The sequence below is a fragment of the Labeo rohita genome, unplaced genomic scaffold (genome assembly GCF_022985175.1).
Source record: "Labeo rohita strain BAU-BD-2019 unplaced genomic scaffold, IGBB_LRoh.1.0 scaffold_30, whole genome shotgun sequence".
In the NCBI taxonomy this organism is placed as follows: domain Eukaryota; kingdom Metazoa; phylum Chordata; class Actinopteri; order Cypriniformes; family Cyprinidae; genus Labeo; species Labeo rohita.
Genome location: NW_026129217.1, coordinates 2,771,315 through 2,797,051, shown reverse-complemented (window position 1 = coordinate 2,797,051; position 25,737 = coordinate 2,771,315). Strand labels below are relative to the sequence as shown.

The 25,737-nt window shown below is 41.4% G+C and overlaps 1 protein-coding gene across 7 annotated transcripts in view; it reads right to left on the bottom strand.

Moving 5' to 3' along the window:
* Positions 1–25,737, bottom strand: part of LOC127160181 (protein NLRC3-like) — a 58,638-nt gene that overhangs the window by 15,387 nt on the left and 17,514 nt on the right. For all 7 annotated transcript variants that reach the window (XM_051102829.1, XM_051102831.1, XM_051102828.1 and 4 more), the window contains one exon: positions 18,533–18,706. In XM_051102829.1, coding sequence (XP_050958786.1) covers positions 18,533–18,706 — 174 coding nt within the window. The remainder of the gene's footprint in view (positions 1–18,532; positions 18,707–25,737) is intronic.

Below are 25,737 nucleotides of genomic sequence, written 5' to 3'. Positions count from 1 at the left end.
GAGTTACAGTGCTTCTTGGGGTTTGCTAATTTCTACAGACGTTTCATTCGAAATTTCAGCTCTGTAGCAGCACCTCTGACAGCCATGACTAAGCGTCAAAGATCACGCCTAAACTGGTCACCTGAAGCACAGCGAGCCTTCAATGAGTTACGAGAACGGTTCACTTCAGCACCCATTCTCCGCCACCCAGACCCTAAACAACCCTTCATTGTAGAGGTGGACGCATCTAACACGGGAGTTGGAGCGGTACTTTCCCAACGACACGGTAATCCAGCCAAAATGTATCCTTGAGCCTTCTTCTCCCGCAAGTTAACACCAGCAGAATGTAACTACGATGTGGGCAATCGGGAGCTGTTGGCTATGAAATTGGCTTTGGAAGAATGGCGGCACTGGCTGGAGGGAGCAAAGCACCCTTTCACCATACTCACTGATCATAAAAACCTGGAATATCTCAGAACAGCCAAAAGACTCAACCCCCGGCAGGCCAGATGGGCTGTATTCTTAAACCAGATTCCAATTTACCGTCACCTATCGACCAGGCACGAAGAACACGAAGGTGGACGCTCTTTCTCGTCAAACTGAAACCACCACCCAGCCTGAACACCAGGAAACAATTCTCCCTTCTACTCTGTTGTTGGCGCCCGTCCAGTGGGATATAATCACGGAAATCGAGAACGCAAACCAGCAAGCACCTCCTCCTCCAGAGTGTCCACCTGGAAAATTGTTTGTACCGGAAGCCCTTAGAGAACGAGTACTCACTCAGGTCCACAGTGTCCCCAGTTCCGGTCATCCCGGCATCGATGCCACCATCCATCTGCTCCGGAATCGGTTTTGGTGGCCCACTCTGGCTACAGAGACCATCCATTTTGTTAACAACTGCTCCACCTGTGAGTCCTCCAAACCCTCTACCCACCTTCCAGCAGGATTATTACAGCCATTGCCTCTACCCCAACGACCATGGTCTCACATTGCAATAGACTTCATTACCGACCTACCGAACTCTCAGGGTAACACAGTAATCTTCACCATCGTCGACAGGTTCTCCAAGGCTTGCCGCCTCATTCCCATCTCGAAACTCCCATCCGCTTTTGAAGCAGCTGAACTTCTCTGCAACCAGGTCTTCCGATTCTATGGTCTACCTGAGGACATTGTGTCAGACCGCAGACCTCAGTTCACTTCCAGACTCTGGTCATCCTTCTTCAAATTGTTTAACGTCAATATTAGTCTAACCTCTGGATACCACCCACAATCGAACGGTCAGACTGAACGCCTGAACCAAGAGATCATACGATTCTTCAGAAGCTACTGTTACAATAACCAATCCAACTGGAGCCGTTACCTCATGTGGGCAGAATACGCACAAAACTCTCTGGTTAAGCCCTCCACTGGCATTACCCCATTTCAGTGCATCCTCAGCTTTCAGCCACCCATGTTCCCCTGGTCAGGCGAACCATCCGAACTACCTTCAGTTACCGACTGGTTGCATCGCAGTGAGGACACTTGGAATCAGGCACACACTCACCTATCACACGCGGTCAGAAGACAGGCCCGGACCGCTAACTTGCACCGCCGCCCAGGTCCTCGCTATGCTCCTGGCCAATGGGTCTGGCTGTCCACACGTGACTTACGACTGAAACTCCCATGCAGAAAACTCAGCCCCAGGTATGTTGGCCCATTTCAAATTATTAAACAAATAACTCCAGTATCCTGCCGTCTTGATCTACCTGCTAATTATCGTATTTCTCCCACTTTTCATATGTCGTTGCTGAAACCTGCTGGGGGTCCGGGGGAGGCGTTGGAGGAGGAAGCCGGTTTACAGACCTCCCCCATCTTGGTCGACGGCGAGGAGGCCTATCAGGTACATGAGCTCCTGGACTCGAGGCGCCGGGGAGGCACACTTCAATACCTGGTCGATTGGGAGGGGTTCGGTCCGGAGGAGCGCTCCTGGGTCAACGCGGGAGATATTCTCGATCCCTCTCTCACTGATGAGTTTCATCGGAGGTTCCCGGAGAAACCGGCCCCTCGACCCTGAGGTAGTGCACCTCCTCGCGTCAGGAGCCGCTCACAGGGGGAGGGCTCTGTCACAAAGGAGGCTTCCGTACCGCCTCCTCCGCACCACCAGAGGGAACTCTCGCCGGAATATTAATTCGTTCTTATTCGGACTTCATTTCCCACAATCCTTCATACCTGGGACTGACGCACACCACGCACACACCTGCACCTCATTACAGTATAAAAACACACACACACACAACTCCTCTCTGCGAAGTCTTAATTTGCCCCGGCTATCATTTCTGAGCATTTGTTTATTCCTACACTGATTTCTCGTTGCCGACTTTTAGACTGTTACCCCTTTTGTGAACCTTCTCTGTGAGTTTTTTGGAATTGGACTGTTCTTTGACATTGCTGTAACGCCGCCTGCCCCTGAACCTCGCCTGCCTCTCCGTTTACGAGTTTGTATGCTCTCTGTGGACTGTGTTCGCTGTTGTTTGACCCTGTCTGTCCCCGACTACGAAATAAAGCTGCATATGGATCCAAACTCTTCTGACGATCTGTTACAGCCTCAAAGCACAGGCAAAAGCCTAATGATTATTAATGTATAGAAAAGGAGATATTTTCTTTTTTATTAATAAACTAACATTTTCTTGTCGGCTGCAAGATGAAACTCGCAGTGCTGACTCTCATCTCCACAGTCTCGATGCGTCTTTAGAGAGAAATGCAACCTTCAGACATAATCAGGGAGTATTTAATTTTGTTTTGTTTGGTTGTTTGTTTGTTTGTTTAAAAGTAGACATTTCAAGCTTTCTGTAGATATATTTTTCTATGCAAGACATACATGCTGAGTTTTGGTTGTTTTTGGAGACGCGCTCCAGTTCAGAGACGGCAGAAAGCACATTCTGTTTGTTTTCATTATTTTACAAAAGCAGAACGTTTATTATGAATTTACATAAAGTCAGTTTCGAATTGATTTTATGTTGTTTCATTATCAGGAAAAAAATGCAAGTGATCGCGCAGGCGCCCTCTTTCATGTATACGCACTGAAATTCCGCACAAACACAGGCCAAAAATATAGCACATGTATAGCCTAAAGGTTAACGCTAAAGTTTGGAATACACATTAAAATAAATCCTCACCAGTCTACATCCCAGACAGGTGCAGTTATAACCTATAAATTGAAGGCTATTTGACGTTGATCTAACTGACCAACGCTGCTCAAATTAATTGATCATAGTTGTTAATCAAGATTAAACGGATGCCGCTGAAAAAAATGTTTTAATGACTTGCTTAAGCATTAAGTAACTAAGATACAAACAAGTTAAGTAAAATATTCAAAATATATAACTGGCCTAGAGGAGCGTGAGACACAACCTAACACTTCCTGAATTTCTCGTTTGTGTAAATCCACGTGGGGTTCAGAGTATAATTTTTATCCACGTCGGGCAGGGGCTCGATTTCGAACAACTTTCATTTTTGTGTTTCAGAAGAAATATCAATAAAGCAAAATTTATACGCTTATACAGGATTTTGACAACGGTAGCTGGTTTCCATGTACTTTTGATTCTCATATATACTCTCTGTCCCCTCCTAAGGGCTGGAAGCGGAGCTGCTGTTCTATCGTACCAACTCTTCTGCTGTGACTGACGTTGCTGCAGTGCTAATTGAATGTGCTTAGGAGTGGAAGGTCGCAGAACAGCTTTGCTTGTCGGTAAGGTGGAACGTAGGACTCTACCCATCAGGATCTGGGCTGGAGAGTACTTGAGACCAGTGACAGGAGTGTTACGCAGAGTCAATAAGGCTAGGTGAGGGTCGGTGCCAGACTGAGCAGCTGCTTTCAACATAGTTTTGACAGTTTTTATGGCTCGCTCAGCCATGCTGTTGGACTGAGTGTAGTTCGGGCTGGAATGGGTGATGTTGAAACCCCAATCATGAGCGAATCGAGCCATTTCAGCACTGGCAAAAGGTACATGATCTGCAATCAGGATCTCAGGCACACCGTGTCTTGCAAACACTGCCTTGAATTGTGCTATGAGTGAGCCTGATGTTTTGCCTGACAGCTGTAGGACTTCCGGATATTTTGAAAAATAGTCCACTATCAGAAGAAATGCTCGTCCTTGAAAGTCAAAAATGTCAGCAGCTATTTTCTGCCATGGTTCCTGTGGAACCAGATGGGAGATAAGTGGCTCCTTCTGATGTTCAGGAAGACTCGTTGGCAGGAACTGCAGGCCTCCACCATGCGATGTATGGCTTCAGTGAGTTCAGTAAGGTATGAGTGTCTCAACTTTTCTTATGAGGTCCAACTGCACGCATGCCTGTCTCCCCAGCAGGGCTGCCATTGCTGTGACTTGTGCTCTTGTAGTCTTTAGCTCTGCATGTCAATGGCTTTTGAAAGCTTCAGACAGCAGTCATTCACGAAGCCCAGAGTCAGTTATGCTGAAAACTATTTTGTCTCGTATCATGAGATCTTCAGCTTCTCCGAATTCACATGTGCGTGCTTTGTTTCATAACTCTGTGATGAATTTATCTATGCCTGCTTGCTCAGAGAATGTGTGGGCCCAGAACTGATGTCGTTCAAAGACAGTATTCTTTCGTGGGGCACAGTATTTCCAAAAAGCTGCCTCTGATAATGTTGTGGATCCTCGTATTCAATCACAAGTGAGTTAGAAATGTCTAGTGCCTCTTCTCCTATGCAATGCAGCAGCACAGCGAACTGTCTCGACTCAGATTTATCCACTAGTGCTGAGGCAGCAAGGTACAAATTAAATCTTTGTTCCCACTTACGCCAATTTTCGGCCACATTCCCCGTTAGACATAACGGCGGAGGCGGATAAAGCATTTCCATTTTGACCGTCGCGTTAGTGCCCGTTCATTTGGATAATCTGGCGGAGAGGCTTTGGGACCATTCACTCGCGCAGCAGTGATCTTCAGTCACTATTTGAGGAGCACAGTGTTAATAAATGGGTACCTCCGTTTCTGACACCATGTTGTATCTTTTGTTCAACTCGCTGTTAACAGTGATACACGGACAACAGTTAAGTTAACGCATGGACTTCTTTTACTTCTTGGCCAACTCCACTCAGGTACAGGGCACATGACCAGTACATTTGCGGGCGTGCCCACTACACAAACTGTATAGGGGTGGCCTAGGTTAAACCATTCACTGCATATACTACACACATAAAAGGTTTAAAGACGATATGATGACATGAACATTATGACATTTGAAAAAGTTTTGGCAATTTGTCCTTCAGTCCGTCTGTGCATTTCTGACCCGCACAGCAGATGCAGTCTTAACTAAACCTCCTCGATGTTCTCGCTGAGAATGCAATTTGTAAAATGTTAGAATTAATTAATTTCTAAAATGTTATGATACATAAAGCCTAAAACAGATCACAGCAGTCTAGACCTACACAGTAGGCTATCAGTCATCAGTAACTTCGTAAACATGCGTGCCGGTATGAGATTTAATATGAAGCGTCCGTAACGCATTATATGGTTGATAAGAGCAAAGAATAGAGATGAGTTGTTGGTCATAATTAGCATGGCCATAAGTTGGCTTTGTACAGAAAGTTTCAAGCTAATTGCATTAATAATTACTATATGATACAAACTTAACCTTTAAAAATGTTACGGACGTGTCACAGCGCTGAAAAGCGTCCAGACATCATAAATCAAGTCCTTATAAATCCAAAAATCATCGCTGTTTAGACAAAGTGAGTTTATTTACTTTTCAGGCCTCTTTCATCTTTCTACAAAATACTAACTGTTGATATCAGTTAAATAATGGGCAGTATTTGATCTCTCATTTGAAAACATGAAATACAGTCGAATAAAAATGTAATTTTACTTTAGGCACACCCCTTATATATGGTGGATAAACATAGCGATTTCCTTCAAATTTCTATTAAAGCACGTCAGTCCAGTAAAACACAGACCTAAATACACAAGTTAAGCAGGGTTTTATTCTTTTGGTAAAAACTTTATTTTTTGATGGTAAGGTTGACTTTTGCATGGAATTGCCCATAGGTAGATGCATCATTCGACCTCTCCAAGCATGTAGACGTGTCTGCCATCTAAATAATAGGGCATCTACCTATACATATCTATGGTTATACCTGCATGAATTTTTCATGTGACGTGTTTTCGCTTGTGTAGTGTAGACGGAGATCGTTTCTGAAACGCAGTGAAAACGCTAGTGTAGACGAGGATCGTTTTCATTTTAAAATGCCATTTTAAAACGAAAACGCACTAGTGTAAACAGGGGCTAAGTCTCTTCTGTTCATCAAAGCTGAATTTACCCCTTTAACTCACCGTCCACTCTGTGTAGTTTACTTCACCATTTTACAAATAAATCCTAATCTAATCATGACAAACTATACATCATTGGGAAGGACTCCTAAATAGATAATTTACCACTCTTTTGTGTTACAAATTATGTAGGAAAAGTAATAGATTAATTTATGACAGGAGTGCACTTCAAAAATCTATATCATAACATGAATTCTGACCTTTGTCACAAAAAGACTTTCTTTGATGCCTTTTTACCTATCACGCAATAGAATTCTTAAGAAATTATATATCACCTGAAAACTTAAAATCTCAAAATTCATCCTTTGAAAACCATTTTAAAATCAGACATTGCATTACCATGGAAATTGTACATCAAAATCATATTACAAACTGTTTTCATTCATAAATTATAAAAATTTAACTTTGAATAGTGCATTTTCATGTCTATGTTCAAGATAGGGAGTGAAAGTTAAAGGGTTAATTGATCAAAAATACAGAAAATTAATTGAAAAAAAAAAAGAAAAAAGAAACATTAAGGTTGTGAAATATTATTGCAATTTAAAATATTGTTTTTTTTTTGGTCTATTTTAATATACTTTAAAATGTAATTTATTTCTGAATTTTCAGCATCATTACTCTAGTGTTCTCATTACTCCAGTGTCACATGATCCTTTAGAAATCATTGTAATATGCTGATTCAGTTTTACAATAGAAACAGCTGTGCTGCTTAATTTTTTTTTTTTTTAATGGAACCTGTGATACTTTTTTTTCAGGATTCTTTCATGGATAGTTTTGTTGTTGTTGTTTTTTTAACTTTTATCCAGCAAGTATGTTAAACTGAATAGTAAAGATTTCTATTGTTAGATAAGATTTCTATTTTCTATTTGTTGAGAGGTAATCTAATTGTAATCTCAGCATGCACTGCATGTAACCATTTGGCATGCCCTTGACTTTTCTGGTCAACTAGTAATAATTTATTTTAAGAGATTAGTCGACTAATTGCATATTAATAAACTATATAATTCATAATAATGAACCTTTAATTGTCTACAGCCCATCAGCGCTCAAGCACACACAAAGCTTGCCACAGAACACTTGATTACGAAGTAGACAGATACATGGTCAGGCAGGCAGGGTCAAAACAGGAGCGAGCATTATCCATAGGGCGATCCGAGAGAATGATTACGAATATGTCAGGAAAGAAACAGCAAAGAACACGGGGACTAGGAAATTAGGAAACTAGGAAACATAAACAAGACTGCCTTAACATTATAATTTATTTATTGATAAGTATTTTCTGTATTTTCAGCTGCAGTGATAAAGTCAAAAACACTTGTCATCTCCACAGTGGATGTGCACGTTTCAGATGGATTACACAATCTGAAAATATTTGTTTTCCATTTTAACTGGCTTTTTTAAAAGTAGACATTTCACTTTCTATAGATACATTTTTCATGTCTGTGAAGCAAGCATGGAGTTTCTTTTTTTGTTTTGTTTTGTTTTGACCTAGGGCCAGAATTACATTATAGACTTCACCATTTCCTGTGGATTTTGTTTCTATGATTAAGCGTCTAATGACATTTTGATCGACTAAATGGTTAATCGATGATCAGAACTCAGGAGGCATCCCTTGTAACCATAGTCAATTTTGTTAAAAACAGCTAAAAACTGTTCATGCTAAGATATTCTTATTCATATTCATCCATGTATACTCATTTATCAATAAAATAGCTACATTAATTAAACACCTACAGAAATATATACATATTTATATGCACTTCCATTTTGATATATATCAATTTTATCTTTATTTTAGCAATAAATGGAACAACTATCATGTTTCTAAATTATTGTAGGCTATGTTTGGAAAATAATGAAAATGTGCAACAAAGACATGACACTATAGTTTGCTTTTTAAAGTAGTTTCACTTGTTGAAAATTCACACATTAATAATCTAAATTATTTCTTTTTTAAGTCTGTTTCAGTGACAGGTGGAAACAAAAGGAGCCTGAAAAAATAGAGAGAGAAGAGGGAGAAACAAGTGGGGCATTACATATCCCAAAAAATACAAGATATAATAAAAAAAAGAAAAGAAAAATGAAAATGCATAATATATTTAGAATTCTGTTATTGTTGTTCTTCACTGTTAATTGTTAATATAGTTTTAGAGTTGTAATCATTCCAGTTATTCTGTAAATATTTAGTAAATATGTGTTAGAATATACATTTTTTAAAGGGGCTGTAAGATCAAATAAAAATTGTTTTAATGGTTCCTTGTGGTCCTGCAGATTATTAAAAGGAACTTGGAATTATTTATATTATTTGTCACAACACCCCTTGACAGGAAAATTGGGGCAGACACTATGTAATCAATCAATCAATCAATCAATCAATCAAACAAACATTTTGACCAGCTAAGACCAGCCTGATCAGCCAGGCTGACCAGCTGAAACCAGCTTGACCAGTTACAAAAAAGTGGTCAAAACCCCTCTAAAACCAGCTTGATAAACCAGCTATGACCAGGCTGGGAGACCAGCTTAAACCAGCTTGACCAGCTTAGACTGGTTTAAGCTGTTTTTTCAGCAGAGCTGTCCTCCTCTTTTCCCTCTCCAACCCTTTTCTTATCTCTGGATGTTAATGCAGCAACTGACGCCTTATGCTCTACTTTAACTTCTTGCTTAGATGATATATGTCCTCTCTCTTCCAGGCCAGCACGAGCCACCCGTTCTAACCCCTGGTTATCCAATGTTCTTTGTGAGCATCACTCCAAACTTAGGGCAGCAGAGAGAAAATAGCGCAAATCTACAGATCCTTCTGACATGAGTATGTATCAGTCTTCACGTTCATCTTTCTCTGCTCAAGTCCATACTGCCAAATCCTCATATTTCCACAACAAGATCAACAGCACTCCAGACACGCGTAACCTCTTCAAAACATTCAATTCTCTTCTCTGCCCCCCACGACCTCCCACCACTTAACAGCTGATGATTTTGCCACATTCTTTACAGACAAAACTACAACTATCAGTGGTCAGTACTCAGCTCCACACATTCAGGAAATAAAACCGACAACATCCATGGCTAAAACTCCCCTCTTCTCCTTCTGCCCCCTCTCTGAGGCAGAAGTATCCAAACGTCTCCTCTCCAGCCATCCTACAACATGCCCACTACATCCTATCCCCTCTCACCTTCTCCAAGCAATCTCTCCTACACTCTTACCAGCACTCACACACATCATCAACACATCTCTCCTCACAGGCACTTTCCCCACTGCATTTAGGCAGGCTCGGGTAACCCCACTGCTCAAAAAACCTACATTAAAGGGGTCATCGGATGCCCATTTTCCACAAGTTGATATGATTCTTTGGGGTCTTAATGAAAAGTCTATAACATGCTTTGGTTAAAATTTCTCAATGATAGTGTAAAAAACACATTTTTTACCTTGCCAAAATCAGCTCTGCAAAAATCAGCCTGTTTTGGTCGATGTTGTTTTAAATGTTAATGAGCTCCCCTCTCTTCTGTCTGTGGAGTGACGAGCCTGTTTACTTTAGCTGCATTTAGCTGCTTTTGGCCGTGCTTAGCCATGAAACTTGCTAACTAGTGTGTTATTAGGAAAGGCGATTGCAAAGATTCATAAAAAAAACCCTTATACTTACTTCTGCTGTAAGTGAAGCTGGATCACGAATGATTTGTGTAAACATAGATGCATTTGTTTTTTTTGTTTTTTTATCAGGAGGCGCATTCCCTTCACAAACAAGTGTAATCCACTGCATCTTCAGCGGCTCAGATGTCGGGAGTAAATGATGACTGCTATGTTCATTATTACATCTAACAACAGAACACCTCAATCGCTTAGGAGCATATTTTTTTCTACGTCCCTGTTCCGACATCGAAACAATGATGATCGGACTGTTACTGCTCATTCATTGCGGGTCTAAGGTAAGATGGCCTTGTTAATCAACTGTCATGGGAATGGCCCTTTGACGGTGTGTCGTCACACAGACAAGATGCTGAGAATGGCTAGATTTGAAAAAGGGGAAATTATTTTTACAGATTAAATAAAAACCACTGGGTGGATTTTTATCATTATAGGGTGGTTGGGTACACACACACTGCCAACACACATTTATGCCCAAACAATATGTAAAATTGTTTGCATCTGATGACCCCTTCAAGCACTTGTTTCTCTCCTTCCATTCACAGCAAAAACACTTAAATGAGTTTTTTTTTTTTTTTTACCAGGTACCATTATTTCTCTCACAGAACAACAAATTGGATGCTGACCAGTCAGGTTTCAGGAGTGGACATTCAACTGACACCGCGCTACTCACTGAAGCCTTGTGGATTGCAAAAGTTGATTCCAGATCATCAATACTTATTTTTTGCTGGATCTATCTGCCACTTTTGACACTGTGAAACATCAGATCCTCCTGTCCACCCTCTCATCACTAGGCATCACAGGGATTTCTCTTCACTGATTTAAGTGTTTTCTCACTGGTAGGTCTTTCAGGGTGGCCTGGGGAGGGGAGGTATCCAAAGCACATCATTTGGTCACTGGGGTTCCTCAGGGATCAGTTCTTGGACCCCTCCTCTTCTCCATATACACTACATCACTGGGACCCATCATACAGGCACATGACTTCTCCTACTATTGCTATGCTGATGACACAAAGCTCTATCTTTCATTTCAACTGAATGATCCAACGGTAGCTGCACAGATCTCAGGCTGCCTGGCGGACATCTCGGACTGGATGAAAGAACATCACCTACAGCTCAACCTGGCAAAGACTGAGGTCCTTGTCTTTCCTGCCACTCCGACTCTACAGCACAACTTTACCATCCAGTTAGGTTCATCAACAATTACCCCATCAAGTTCAGCCAGAAATCTTGGAGTAATCTTTGACGACCATTTGACTTTCAAAGACCACACAGCTAAAACTGCTTGATCTTGCAGGTTTGCATTGCACAACATCAGAAAGATCAGGCCCTTTCTAACGGAGCAGGCTGCACAACTTCTTGTCCAGGCCCCGGTCATTTCTAGGCTGGATTACTGCAATGCTCTTTTAGCCAGGTCTTCCTTCATGCACAATCAAACCTCTACAAATGATTCAGAATGCAGCAGCAGTCTTCAACGAGCCCAAAAGGGCCCATGTCACACCTCTCTTTATCTCCCTGCACTGGCTGCTGGTCGCGGCTCACATCAAGTTCAAGACACTGATGCTTGCATATAGAACATCCACAGGCTCAGCACCCGCTTACCTCCACTCACTACTTTTCCAGAACATTCTCTTTCAGAAGTCTGGGATCCACTAGTGAGTGATCTTCCCACCCCTATCTGGAGGCGCAAAAGACTCCATAACATTTTCTTTCAATGTTTCTGGCTGTTGAAATCTCATCTCTTTCGACACTATTTGTTAAAAACCATTTGTTCTTTTTCTATTCTTCCCTTTTTAGCTTATACTTATCTGAACAATGCCTGATATATGGTATTATAAGCACTTCCTATGTCGATTTGCCTTTTTAGGATGAATCACTTGATGTATTCCCCACTTGTAAGTTGCTTTGGATAAAAGCGTCTGCTAAATGAATAAATGTAAGTGTAAATTTAATTACAGTATTTGCATTTATTAAAAGATTGGTGTGTGCATTTCCCCTTGTGCTTTTATAAATATTTATTTATAAAATTTATTTGTGAAAATGAGCATCTGTTGCATAAATTGTCTGTCTGGTGTCTATAAGCAGTACATACAGTGTGTGTTTTTTTATATTGTTTGCGTTTATTAAACAAATCTTTAAATTACTCATAACTATATTATAACTATATAACTATTTTTGCAGCCCATGTTTTCATCTTATTTGACAAAGACAACTATATGTAAATGTAAAATAGCCTATTAAAATGTGTTGTGAAAATGTTAGAACATCTTGGCTATGTATGGTAACTGTCGTTCCCTGATGTAGTGAACAGAGACGTTGTGTCGAATGTATGACACTAGGGGTCACTCTTGGGAGCCCAAACACCTCTGACATCACTGAGAAAAGGCCAATAAAATTGGGTGTGTAGAATTTGCATAGCAGGCCATGCCCCGGACATTCGGGTATAAATAGGCCAGCGTGGCATCTGCTCACTCGTTCTGTTCTGAGGAGTCGAGAAGCATCTCAACCCACTCAGAGGCAGTCCGGAGTTGTGGCATAAAGGACACAACATCTCTGTTCCCCACATCAGGAAACAAGGGTTACCATTTGTAACCAAGATGTTCCCTTTCTGTTGTTCACAACGTTGTGTTGAATATACGACATTAGGGGTCCCTATACTAAACGCCACAACTGTTGGACTGCATCACAAGTGTACGGGGGCGCAGATATTAACAAACCAACAAGTTAAAAATAAATGCACCTTACATCTTCATGACCTTCCAATGCCCAAGAACTTGACCTGCACTCTCACCGGAGAGCCGTCATAAGGCAGGGGTCCTTTAGCTGGAGCCTTTCCTCATAGTAAAGAAACAGTAGGAAAAAAACCTCTGAGAATCTTGGCAAGAATGTTGGGACAGTGGCTGTTCCCCCTGGGGGGGAGAGCCACTATAGAGTTCACATCCTACCCGAAAGGGGAGGTAACGTGAATAACCACCTAAGGACTCACAAAGGGAGTGCTACATATGGAGGATTCTGAGGTGGGCTCCATGTAAGGAGAGACTACCGGAACTCAGAACCTACAGACAGAGCCTGTCTCAGGGGAAACAGAGGGGGCACAGAGATCAACTGACTGAAGGGGCTCAACAGATCTTACTGTAGGCCTGAAGGACAACAGACAGATCCCAAGGGGGGGATGAGGTGCAGCCTGGGAGGGTTCAAAGATGGCACAGATTCGATGCTACATCTCCATGTGCTCTTTCCTTGGGAAGAACACCATTTCATAAAAGTGTGCCATTTCAGTACATACAACTGCCTAGTGTAGAGGGCTCTGATCTGCATAGGGGTACTTTACCACTGTGGGTGGAAAGGCTCTGGAGTCCTCTTGGTCGCCTTCAGGGACCATAGATGGAGGTTCCAGAGATCTGGGCATGGGTGACAGTTTGTGCCCTTCACCTGAGGGAGGAGGTCCCTCTTCAAAGGAATGCGCCAGGGAGGAATCGATGACAGGAGCGTGAGTTCTGAGAACCAAGTCCTGTTGGGCCAGTATGGGGCCACTAGCAGGAGCTGTTCCATGTCCTCCCTGGGTTTGCACAGAGTATGTGCAAAGAGGCTCGCTGGGGGAGAGGCATACTTGTGTGGACCCCTGGGCCAGCATGTGTGCGCCAGTGCATCTGCACCAAGGAAAGCCTTGGTCAGGCCGTACCATAACTGGCAGTGAGTGGATTCCGGTGAGGCAACAGAACTATCTATGCCTGGCCGAATAGACTCCAATGAGCTGGACCGTCTGAGGGTGGAGCCTCCACTCACCCTGGAGCAAAAGTTGTTGCCCGGAATATGAGTAGCATGCAGAGACTTGAGTCTGTGCTGGCTACAGAGTAGGAGATGGCGGGCCAGTTGCGACATGCGAAAGGAGCTTGTGATTGATGTGCGCTACAGTCACTGCGTTGTCTGTTCGGACCGACACATGCTTACCCTGAATCAATGGTCGGAACCTCTTCAAGGTTCTAGGCAATATTCCTAAAGCCGCAAGGGAACAGGGACAGCCCAATGTCTGCCCTTCAAATGTGTCTTGGAAGAATTAACTCCCTGGGGTCGACAGTCACGCCGGCGTGACCAGCTCACGTTTTTTAAGATCAGTGCGAAAGACACGAAAAATACTCTGTTGATTCTGGTCACACAAATAAGTGTTATACATCATTAGAAACCATTAAGTGTGTACTTTTATTTGTGCACACTCACAATAAAAACTGAACTGTGTGCTTCTTTAAATTAAAGAAAATAAACAGGGTGCTTTCTCAGTCTTCACTGTCTCCGCGAACTGCTTTTAGAAGTGCGGCAATAAAATGAACCTAAACTCAGTGAATACACGGCACACGGACAGGAGATATATATCTATAGAAAGCTTGATATATCTACTTTTAAATAAAGCAAGTATTATCAAAAACAAATATTCTGTGGTAAAATAATCCGTATGAAACCAACGTGATGCACAGTTTTGCCCTCAGAGCTAATTATTTTTTATGTGATCACGCCCACAAGCTGCTTTTGCTTTTGATATGATAAATAGCCACGTGCAAGGCTCAAACAATATCGTAAACAAAGCTTGACGATTCATCAAGTTTATCTCGGCTACTGTTCATTTCTGGAAGAAGACGCGTTGAGAGGACTAACAGAATTTACCTTCAGAAAAAAGAAAACGCGCTGCGAGAAATAGCAGAATTTACCTTCAGAAAAAGAAGACTCGCTGAGAGGAATAACACAGAATTCACCTCAGATGAAGAACACAACGCGACGCGCGGCTGATCCAGAGGAAGAGATCAGTCTGATGAGTAAGTGATGTTTCTTTTTTGCATTAGTTAATGTGTTATTTTAACATAAGCTTGAACACATTTACTAGCTTGTTTTTTCCCAAACTATGATTCCTGGCTAAAATATTTGAAATCAAGTGAAGCATTTTGAAAATGATAGGTAGTTCATTGTATCTAAATTTCTTACGATGCGATAAAGTTTTCATGTTCCATATAATATAAAACAAAATACTAATATGAGTGTACACTCTATGATTCCTGGCTAAAATGTTTGAAATCAAGTGAAACATTTTGAAAATGATAGGTAGTTAATTGTATCTAAATTTCTTACAACGCGATGAAGTTTTCATGTTCTATATAATATAAAACAAAATACTAATATGAGTGAATGCTGTAACATGAGGAATGCTATGAGTCTAAGTATGTCTAGATCATGTTCATTATTAATACTGTTCCCAAATAGAGTTTTATAACGTGCTAAACGATAATTTATTTTTTAAGATATAAAATGTCCTTTTTGGATAGTACAAAGTATGCGTGAATCTGTGACTACAAGATCGTTATATACAGATTCTTCTGATATTAACATGCTCAGAGATGTTTTTTGTTTTTGTTTTTTAGTGATCTAATACCTGCACCGCAGATGAATATTGTTGATTTTTTTATTTGCTGAACAGGAATGACACAAGGTCTGTTCACATCTCTGTGGGACTGGGGAGGCTTCCCAGGACTCCGCTAGCAGTCTCAGAAGAATTACATCCCACGTACCTGGAGTGGGAATGTCGTGGCTGAATGAAGCTAAAGGCACCATGCCTGGAGATGAGAAGCCCCAAGGAACACGGAGTGCCTTGCCAACATGTGGATACACCAGATAAGTGCCCAACACATCCTGGTCTGCAGTCTCAGCATCTGGCTGCCTCATGGAGGGCCATAGCACTGTAAGATAGCCGAGAAAAGGAGGGAATTGTTCTTTACTGATCATGTGGTGGCTGGAGGCTGTCTGCCGGAGGACAGATGGGCGGAATGGGGCCAGATCCACCTCTCATCCCCCTGTCGAGAGTGGATCCGGGTAGGTTAGTTGGCCCGTCTTCCCCGCTTTGTTCACTTCAGGAACACTTCGAAACCTATCGAGGGTTCTTGGTAGACTGCTGACGAGCTAGCGTTGCCACCTTTCTGCAAAAACTTGACCGTTGGGTGGGTCTGGTTGTCAGAGGTGCAGGACTGGAGCCTAACCTGCGGATGAGGCAAAATATTAGAGCCCTGCATGGGCCTAAAATATAGGCCCTAGCCCGGCCCTGGCCTGAGATGTTCAGGCCCTGGCCTGAGATGCTCAGGCCCTAGCCTGGCCCTTGTCCGACAGCTTATCAGAATTCTCGGCCCGAGAATTCTCGGAGCCTGTCTTTTTTTCCCCTCTTCTCCCAAAATAGCTTATACTACTGTTTCAGCTATTAAAGTAGTTTAGTTTTGTATGTAATGGCAACGTGATTATATTTCGTTTAGTTTTTTATTAAGTTAATTTAGAAAAACGTTTTCTAAACAAAGCATTTTTTTGTTCGTTAAATGTAAGTTTTGTTTTTTAAAGTAACGACTAATCAGCAGGAGAGTGATCATAGTCTGTTAGATAAATCATCACCTTCTCAAATCATCATGACTTGCCTAAAATAAAATGAATCGGTATAAAACAGTACAAAACGATGTCATAAACGTTAAACCTAGATAAAAGTGTGCTATTAGGCACATTTCGAATCATTAATCATTAAGCAACAGGTGGCACTCCTGGACCACCATAGTGGACATCACCCTTCTCAGAGCCTGCACCGCAACCTCCATTGCTCGGGGAGCGTAGTTGGTCGCTGAACACAGTTTCTGCAGCAACTCTGGGTCGGGACCACCCTTGTGTAGATCTTGTAATCACCTTGGCCTGGTACACCCGCAGAATGGCCATGGTATGCAGGGTGGATGCAGCTTTGTAAGCCCTTGCCCAAAGAGAACTTACAGGCTCTGAATGGGAGCCTGGGGTGATCCCGTCAAGCGGCTGCGTTTTGTGGGCAAAGTGCACCATAGTTGCCCTTTCCGCATGGGGAACCTCCATATGCTCCCTTGCTGGACCCCCATCGAGGGTGGTGAAGGAGAAGGAGTTGGTATATCACGTTCTGGCCTAAAACAGAGCCTTCTGTGATTACGTCAACTTCTCATGCACTTCTGGGAAAACAGGCATTGGGAACAAGCCTAATGGTTGTTACCTTGATGCCAATTGTCCAGCCATGAAGACTCGGGACTAGGTAGGAAACCCCACTCCAGTCCAATCTCCTTGGCAGTCCGTTAAGCACGGCCACCATTTCAGCATCCGCCTCCAACTTAGAATCGCTGCGGCCTTGTACCCTGAAGTAGAAGGGCCTGAGCAGGAAGCAATCGAGGTGAGCAGAGCGTGCCCATGGTCATGTTCTCGCAAGCAGCACATTAACCATCAACGAACACTGCTTCAGTGTGAGCATGGCCCAACACTGAACACAACAATCCTTCGGGGAGAGGTAAACCAGAAGAGCATGAAAGGAAAGGCATGTTTATCAACACACAATTCCAACCATGCCAGTTCTTTTAGAGAAATTGCTCTTTTAGGAGGAAGATTTGCTCTTCAAGACCGCAGCTGAATCACCCAGGGGAACTCTCACAGCACTTATCTGTGTTTGAAAAGGGAGAGACCACTGCCTGTGTCATAGATCCAATAATGAAGAGGTGAATGGTGCAGCTTCTCACAGACAGATGCTGCATTCGGCTCCAAATTTTAGAACAAGTGAGCAGATGCCACGCTGGCCTATTTATACCCGAATGCCCAGGGCATGGCCAGCTATGCAAATTCTGCACGCCCAATTTTATTGCCCTTTTCTCAATGATGTTAGTGGTGTTTGGGCTCCAGAAAGTGACCCCTAGTGTCGTACATTCGACACAATGTCGAAGTGAATGACAGAAAGGGAACAAATGATCATGTATGTGCAAAATTGAGAAACGGATATTTATGAAAATTTGTCTCACAAAGTAAATGTATTTCAGTTAAAAAAAGTTAATGTAATAGAAACATTTTTGATAAGTCATTTGTACATATACGTAATTGGTAACAGAAAAAAACACTGTGTATGTGTACACACTATGAGTACGGATGAACAGTATAGATTACTGTATTTCCCTCATTCACCGGACCCAAGCATATGTAAGTTTCAAATGCCACTGGCTCAACATATACTCAACATAAGCAGTATAGTAATGTAGACCTTAGTTGCGATTTGGAGGCCAGGTCAACACCTAAATCTCATTGTTGTGCTCCTCAAACCATTCCTGAACCATTTTTGCTTTGTGGCAGGTCACATTATCCTGCAAGAGACCACAGCCACCAGGGAATAACGTTTCCATTAAAAGGGTGTACAACTTTTTGAGCAATTTGAGCTACAGTAGCTCGTCTGTTAAATCAGACCACACGGGCCAGCCTTTGCTCCCCACGTGCATTAGTGAGCCATGATCCTGTCGCCGGCTCAGCACTGTTCCTTCTTTGGACCACACCATCTAGCCATCACAATGTGGCCCTTTTCAAACTCTCTCAAATCCTTACGCTTGCCCATTTTTCCTGCTTCTATAACACATCAACTTTGAGGACAAAATGTTCACTTGCTGCCTAATATATCCCACCCACTAACAGGTGCCGTGATGAAGAGATAATCAGTGTTACTCACTTTACCTGTCATAATGTTATGCCTGATTGGTGTATGTTTATGTTATTAACCTTAAAAAATGACTTTCTTAAATACCTCAGGATCTCCAGCTGACAGTCTGGACTCTTCAGTCCATCAGAAAGCAGTTTCACTCCTGAATCCTGCAGGTCATTGTTGCTCAGGTCCAGCTCTCTCAGAACAGAGTTTGATGATTGTAGAGCTGATGACAAACTCTGACAGCACAGAGCATTGATATTACAGCCAGCAAGACTGAAAGAGAGCATTAGGAATTAAAATTAAAACCTCATTCAACAACTGATATTTCAATAATATCAAGTTTTTGTCTTGTAAAAAAAAGTTAACACATTATACAAATGGTACCAGAATAGTCGTTTGCCACCAAAAGTAATTTGCCACCGCAAATATCACTGCCATTTCTGTGCCAAATGCATTTGCTGCCCCTGACGGCCAAGTTAAGCTTTATTTAGTGAAGTCCACCATAACCAGCTGTAACTTAAACTCTATTAATCCATTACTGTTTTTTAAATCTTTCCACTGCCATTACTATTCATGCCCCCCTTAAAAGTACATTTGTACCATGTACACATAGGTCTCCCTGGTTTACTTCTGCACTCTTTGACTTGAAAACTGCTGGTCATTGCCTTGAATGTTTTTAAAGGAAAACCGATTTGACTGTGCGCCTTACTGCTCACAAAGACCATATTCAGTTAAACAAATACTGCACACTCTAGCTACTACTCTACTCTTATTAGTAATGCATCCTCTTGACCCAAAACACTATCTTCTGTAGTCAGTGTACTCACCTCCCACACTTGACATAAATCACTCGGTAGAGCTCTGTGAGTCATTCTTACACTTCTTCCAACATAAAATAAATATCATATATAATCTCTACCCTCCTATGCCCTCTTCTTTCATCTCACAGGACCCCTCCACTCTCACACCTGGCACTTTCATAGGCTTTGAGCCTCCAAACCCAGTTTATTTCTCTAAGCAAATCAAAAAGTCAAACTCGTCTTCCTGTCATCTTGATCCTGCCCCTGCTTACTTAAAAACTGTGCTTCAGTGATTTGCTGATTGCAAATCGCAACTACTTATTACTAGTGCTGTCCTTTACAGCTCTCACCCCTGTCCTATAGAAGATTCAAGATTCAAGATTCAAGATACTTTATTTGTCACATACATAGTCATACAGGTACAACACGCAGTGAAATGTATCCTAAACCGCTCCTTTGACTGCAAAAATTATAACCAAATAATTTATAAATAAGAATCTAGAATTTCCTGAAACATAAAATAAAAAAATAAATACAAATAAAGTAAATCTAAATCTAAATATAGTACAATTTTAAATTATAAACACAATCTAAAATTTCTAAACAAGTACAATTTCAATTTTAAACATAATCTAAATTTCCTAAACACAATCTTAAATAATAACGTAAACAAAAACACCACAAATTATATTAAAAATATAACTAAAAAATTTAAAACTAAGGTTTTTAATATGTATTGATATAGTGTAACAGCCGTGTATACAATATGCAAATCAAATGTAAAAATGGTATGTTTAAAGTGCATTTTGCCATATTAGCACCGCAATGTAAACACAGAGCAGTGCAGGCAAAGTATATGAACAAAGTAGTGTAAACATATAACCAAAGTAATAAGCAATAATAAATACAATAATTCAGATATAATATAAAATATGACAGTTCTTAGATATAAATAAATAAAGGGAGAACAGACCTGCAGCAGCATTCTGCCGCCCGGATCACTCTCTGAAGAGCTTTTCGGTCCTGAACACAACTATTCCCATAGCATGATGTGATATTCTGTGTAAGGATGCTCTCCACAGCGCCTGAATAGAAAGTCCTAAGGATCACTGGAGAAACCCTGAACTTCCTCAGTTGTCAAAGATGGTACAGGCGCTGCCTAGCCTTTTTAGACTGGACCTGGATGTGAACAGTCCATGTCAGATCAGAGGAGATGTGGACACCGAGATACTTAAAAGACGACACCTTTTCCACTGGAGCTCCGTTGATGATGAGGGGCTCATGACTTCGCTGCTGTCTCCTTCTAAAGTCCACCACCAGCTCCTTAGTCTTGCGGACGTTCAGCTGGAGGTGGTTGTCCTGACACCATGATGCCAGGTTCTTCACCTCGTCCATGTACGCTGACTCATCATTGTTGGTGATGAAGCCCAACACCACTGTGTCATCAGCAAACTTCACAATGTTATTTGAGCTATGAGTAGCCACACAGTCAGAAGTGTAGAGGGAGTACAGCAGTGGAGAGAGTACGCATCCCTGTGGTGCTCCAATATTGGTGGTGATGCTGTCCGAGACACACCTACCCACCCTCACCACCTGAGATCTACAAGTGAGGAAGTCCAGCACCCATGCACACACACCGCTGTTTAGTCCTAGGTCCCTCAGTTTAGTGTACAATCTGCCTGGCACTATTGTATTGAACGCTGAACTATAATCTACGAACAGCAATCTAACATAGTTACCTTGTTTCATGTCCACATGACAGAGTGGTGTGCAAAACGTGGGAAATGGCATCCTCTGTGGATCTATTAGGTCGATATGCGAACTGAAGCGGATCTGTAGTGTTTGGAATAAAAGAGGTGATGATGTTCTTCATCAGTCTCTCAAACACCTTCATAACCTCCGAAGTCAGGGCGACTGGCCGGTAGTCGTTCAGGCACGAGGGCTTATTGTTCTTGGTGATGGGGACGATGATGGATCTTTTGAAACACTTAGGAACCACTGACTTAGCCAGGGACTTGTTGAAGATGTAAGTCAACACACCTGCTACCTGGTCAGCACAGCAGCGCAGCAGACGGCCAGTGATTCCGTCTGGTCCCGCCGCTTTCCTGGTGTTCACTCTCTTCAGCGCCGCTCGAACGTCTTTCTCCGCTATGCTGAACATGCGTTCCTCGCTAATGACATCACTGTCTTCCGTTATCAGACTGTAATTAGCGCTAGCCTCCTGGCTAACCTCGAAACGGGTGAAGAACTCGTTCAGCTCGTTGGCAAATGTAGAGTCGGCATTGATCATTTCAGTGTCCTTGGTTTTGTAGTCCGTAATGGTGCGCAAACCCTGCCACATACTCTGTGTGTCCCCCTGATGGAAGTGAGACTCCAGACGCTCCCGATACCGGCGTTTGGTGTCTCTCACTGCACGCCGGACGCCGTATGACACCGCTTTATAGGCGCTCATATTGCCGGTTGCGAGACCCGAGTTGTATGTTTACTGCAGCGCAGATCGATCTATCCACCCACGGCTTCTGATTTGGGAACGTCCTGATTCTCACTGTAGGGATGATCTCCTCCGCTAGCATACTAACAAAGCTAACTGCTACATCCGTAAACTCGTTGACGTCATTCGCACTTGCCCGAAACATATCCCAATCTACGTCTTCGAGTGCATCCTGCAGCATAGCTTCTGATTGAGCAGACCAGCGTTTCACCTCTCTCGTGGCCACCTCTTCCCTGCGTATGTGCTGTTTATACTGGGGAATAAGAAAAATAGCACTGTGGTCCGATTTGCCAAAAGCTGGCTTTGAAACAGCTTTGTAACCCTGCTTGTATGGTGTGTAACAATGATCCAAAGTTCTAGCTCCCCTCGTCAGACACGTAACATGTTGGTAAAAGTTCGGCATAACTTGTCTGAGATTTGCTTTATTAAAATCTCCTACCACAATGAGCGCTGTGTTTGGGTCTTTATTTTGAAACACACTCAGCACATCATGTAGTTCATAGCCAGTGAAGTGAAACCTGACTGTCTGCATTACATCTGTTACATACTGCTCTAAGACACAAAAGGTTGAGGATCCAGATGCAGCCTTTTATTGAAGGTTAATCCAAAATTATAATCCATAAAACAGATAATTGGCCAAAACACCATAATCCAGACAGTAAAACACCAGGGCAGAAAAGACAGGTAAACAGGGAAACCCAAGACAACAGGCAGAAGATCAAAACCAAGACATGAGAAACCTATATACAAGAGCTCAGAAATGCAGTGTAACATTAAACATAAAAAACTTTTTAATGACTAACAGAATACACCACACTTTACAACAATTTTACCACACTTTACATGCATAAAAAATAACTCAAAGGGATATTTCATTAATTTACTAAAAGAATTGTTACCTGTGGCAGAAGAACCGCTTCTCAATATTATCAACTCATCGTTATCTTTAGGTCACGTCCCTAAACCATTCAAGCTGGCGGTTATTAAGCCTCTTATTAAGAAACCACAACTAGACCCTAGTGAACTGGCAAATTATAGACCCATTTCTAATCTTCCATTTATGTCTAAAATTTTAGAGAAAGTTATATCTGCTCAACTATGCTCATTCTTGCAAAAAAATGATATCTATGAAGAATTTCAGTCAGGCTTCAGGCCCCATCACAGCACAGAAACTGCACTTGTTAAAATCACTAATGACTTGCTTCTTGCGTCAGACCAAGGCTGCATCTCACTGCTAGTTTTACTTGATCTTAGTGCTGCGTTTGACACTATAGATCATGACATACTAATAGATCGACTACAAAATTATGCAGGTATCCAAGGGCAGGCTTTAAAATGGTTTAGATCCTACCTGTCTGATCGCTACCACTTTGTTTATTTAAATGGGGAGTCATCTCAGTTATCACCAGTAAAGTATGGAGTGCCACAAGGATCTGTTCTAGGTCCTCTACTGTTTTCAATATACATGCTGCCCCTTGGTAATATTATTAGAAAACACGGGATTAGTTTCCATTGTTATGCTGATGATACTCAACTATATATATCTCAACACGACCAGATGAAACTTCTGAATTATCAAAGTTAACAGAGTGCGTTAAAAATGTAAAAGATTGGATGACCAACAATTTTCTGCTATTAAATTCAGATAAGACAGAGATATTACTTATTGGACCTAAAAACAATACACAGAATCTTTTGACTTACAATTTACAACTAGACGGATGTACTGTTACTTCCACTACAGTCAAAAGCCTGGGTGTTATATTAGACAGCAACTTGTCTTTTGAAAATCATATTTCTCATGTTACAAAAACAGCATTCTTCCATCTTAGAAACATTGCCAAGCTGCGAAACATGTTACCCGTTTCTGATGCAGAAAAGCTAGTTCACACATTCATGACCTCTAGACTGGACTATTGTAATGCACTATTAGGTGGTTGTCCTGCATCTTCAATAAACAAGCTACAGATAGTCCAAAATGCAGCTGCTAGAGTCCTTACCAGGTCAAGAAAATATGATCATATTACCCCAATTTTAAAGTCTCTGCACTGGCTACCTATTAGGTTCCGCATCAGCTACAAAATAGCACTTCTTACCTATAAGGCACTTAACGGTTTAGCTCCTGCGTACCTAACTAGTCTTCTACCACGCTACAATCCATCACGCTCCCTAAGGTCACAAAACTCTGGACTGTTGGTAGTACCTAGGATAGCAAAGTCCACTAAAGGAGGTAGAGCTTTTTCACATTTGGCTCCCAAACTCTGGAACAGCCTTCCTGATAACGTTCGGGGTTCGGACACACTCTCTCTGTTTAAATCTAGATTAAAGACTCATCTTTTTAGCCAAGCATTCAAATAATGCATCTCATAAACTTTTTCTGCAGCTGTATCTGATCAAATGTTCATTATTAATCTTTTAGCTCTGGTTTTACAAACCTTCCTTTTCTTAGTTTGAACAGCAGCTACGCTAATTATGTTCCTATTTGTTCTCTGTTTTTGCCATGGGATTGACGTCCCATGGTAACTAGGAATTCACAAGCTCCAGTGTGGATCCAGAACACTTAAGAAAAAATGATGCCAACCCCTCAGAGGACTTCAGATGATGCCAACCCTGATGCCAACCCTGAAAACATACAGCACTACCGAATTCTGCTACTAATTTATAGTGTCCTTTGTCTGTTTGATTACGTCATTAATCGATCTTTACCACACATCTCTACCATATGTACATCAAGCTACTACTACATATATTGTAAAAATGTCAATTTGCTGCTTTGCAACGATATGTATCGTGAAAAGCGCTATACAAATAAATTTGAATTGAATTGAATTGAATTAATTTGTTCAGTTGTTTTGGTTGAAACATATCGATGTATTTATTAAATTATCCCTAAATTAGTCATTTGTAGTCATTTTAGTTCTTTTGTTTCATTAAATCATGGCTACTTATTTGTTTTCTCATTAGGGGCCAAGCATCATTGGCATTCTTATTATTCTTTTTCTTCTGTTTCTTCTTGTGAGTCTATGGCAGCCCATAGAAACGCTTGCAGGAAATTTGGCAGTGATCATTAACCATAGCAAGTGGAGTGTCTAACTCAAACTTTCTAGTGCCACCACTTGTCCAAAGTTTCACTCATGTTTATACTTAAAATCTTTAAACTATACATTTTCCTCTGAATTCTTGGCTCATGTACAGACAAATAGATATTAAAATTTAAAAATCATCAGGTCAAGTTTTTTCATTATTTTTACAATTAAAAAAAAAAACTACATTTTCTAACTCATCCTAGATGAGTAGAATGATTTTCACCAAATTTGGCTCAGATCATTATCAGACCATGCCGGCAAACCATACCCAATTTTCCATGTCAGCCATTTTGGACATTGGCCATTTTTGATTTTGAAATAAAATGCTATATTTTATGAATGCATCAATATATCATTACAAAACTTGGTATGTGTCTTTGGCACCATGCTCTGACAGTACTCAAAAAGTTTCAGGGCAGTGCCAACTTGTAGTCAAAAGTTATAATGAAATTTCAAAAAATGGTAATTACGGTAATAAAAGCTGGCTGAATCTTTTAAAAGCTTAAATGCTGGCTGAAAGGTTTTTTTTATGTGTTGGTCAGAGGTTTACTGATTCTGAATGTATCCATATAGTAGGAACAGTCAGGTCCAGTGAGGACTTGAGCTTATTTGTATTGGAAAAGTTTATTTAATTATCAATTGATTGATTGTGGCACTATACATACATTGTGAATTAGGACTTAATTTTTTTAAGTCCAGGACTTAAATCTCAAAAAGTCAAATTCAATTACTTTGATCTTTAAGCAACTTGTACAAACCCTTTTATTTGTCTGATTTTCACAAAATTCGAGTCAAATCATCTTCAGACTATGTTGAGAAAAGTTTTTGGATTTTGTGTTCATAGACAAAACCAGTTTTGTATAACGCTGCAACACATGTGAGCCATGATGCTAAAAAGACTCTGAGGCTGTTTCTCTGCAAAGCTTT